This window comes from Cariama cristata, unplaced genomic scaffold, assembly GCF_000690535.1.
Source record: "Cariama cristata isolate BGI_N322 unplaced genomic scaffold, ASM69053v1 scaffold4427, whole genome shotgun sequence".
Classification (NCBI taxonomy): domain Eukaryota; kingdom Metazoa; phylum Chordata; class Aves; order Cariamiformes; family Cariamidae; genus Cariama; species Cariama cristata.
In genome coordinates this window covers 1190-2514 of record NW_009626933.1, presented here as the reverse complement: position 1 = coordinate 2514, position 1325 = coordinate 1190, and the positions used below count along the sequence as shown (strand labels likewise).

Genomic DNA, 1325 nt, shown 5'->3' with positions numbered 1-1325 from the left:
AGCCGCAGCCCTGGGGAGCCATGCACCGAGCTCCCGCTCCAGGGTCCCTGGGGCACTGGTGGCTAGCTGGGATGGGGGGGATGTGGGAGGACGGGGCTGGTCGTGCTTCATTCTGGGGTCATGCTGTGCAGCCCGGTGACTCTTTTGTCTCCCCCGCAGGTGCCGGTACTACTCCAGCCTCCGCTTGCCCCTCATGTACTCCCACCCCTACAGCCAGATCACAGTAGAAACGGAGTTCGACAACCCGATTTATGAGACAGGGGTGAGTCCCCCTGCGCCCGTTCCTCCCTGGGGACCATCCTGATGGGGAAGCGCAAGTTTTCCCGGGCGTGCAGCAATAGGATGAGTCCAGCCATCCTGATGTGGGAGGCTCCGTCCCTGTCGGTTGCTGCCGCGGGGCTGGTTGGGCTCCGGCAGGCGGGAGGAGGCAGAGGGGGCAGCAGGGTCCCAGCAGGGAGGGCATCACTTCCCTGGGGAGCAAAATGATGCCAGGGCCTCTCTTGCTGCCTGGAAATGGGGAGATTATCCTGAAACGCAGCTGCTGCCCTCAACTGGCTTTTCCTTCTTTTCAGGAAACAAGAGAATACGAAGTTTCAATATAAGGACAGCGGTAAGAGAGTCTCCGGCTGCGAACTTAATGTGCTCTCATAGAACTTCCTCAGTAACTAATCCAGAGACCACGTGGAGTTTGGTTGGATCCCTGGACCTGCTGTTGTCTTTCCTTTTGCCTCTTTATTGAAGATTTTACTGTTTTCTTCACTGTATTTATTCTATTTAAACTGCGATAGGTGTGCTGCAGAGCCCTTGGCACAGGCAGCAGCGGGAGCCAGGACAGAGCCGGGTCCCGGCAAGGTCAGGGTGGTAGGGGGACACCCGCTGTCTCCCCCCTCAGCACGGCAGCGTCTCCCCCGGCACTGCCCACACACACATGCAGGGGGATTTTTGCGGTTCTGATGTTGTTAAAAATTAAAACTGTCTCCATTGCAAGAGCCTGCAGTTGATTGCTGGGAGCCAAGGTAGGCACAGGGTTTGCCGCAGGGTCCCGCCGGCGCTGCCAGCCCTCCCCACCCCACAGCTCCCGGCTCCCTTCGCCCCAAGCGGGAGCTGCAACTGGGGGCTTGGGGGCTGGTGTGCCACCGGCACAGGGACCGTCCTCACCGCGGGGAAGCGGAGCGCGGCTCAGGAAAGCTGACGGCTGGTGCGGAGCCCTGTTTGCCATGCTGGGGAGCAGGGGACGGCCTGGCACACACGAGGTACATGCCACTTTCTTTTCCCGCTTTGCTTTGGGTGCTGGAGAGGCAGCGAGCCAGGACTCCCCGCTCCAT

At 60.3% G+C, this 1325-nt stretch overlaps 1 protein-coding gene across 1 annotated transcript in view; it reads left to right on the top strand.

Moving 5' to 3' along the window:
* LOC104164787 (seizure 6-like protein) overlaps nucleotides 1-909 on the top strand; it is a gene marked incomplete at its 5' end in the record, with an annotated part of 4565 nt that extends 3656 nt beyond the window's left edge. The window contains 2 exons of the mRNA XM_009704231.1: nucleotides 160-262; nucleotides 573-909. Coding sequence (XP_009702533.1) covers nucleotides 160-262; nucleotides 573-602 — 133 coding nt within the window. The remainder of the gene's footprint in view (nucleotides 1-159; nucleotides 263-572) is intronic.
* Nucleotides 910-1325: the final 416 nt, after the last annotated feature.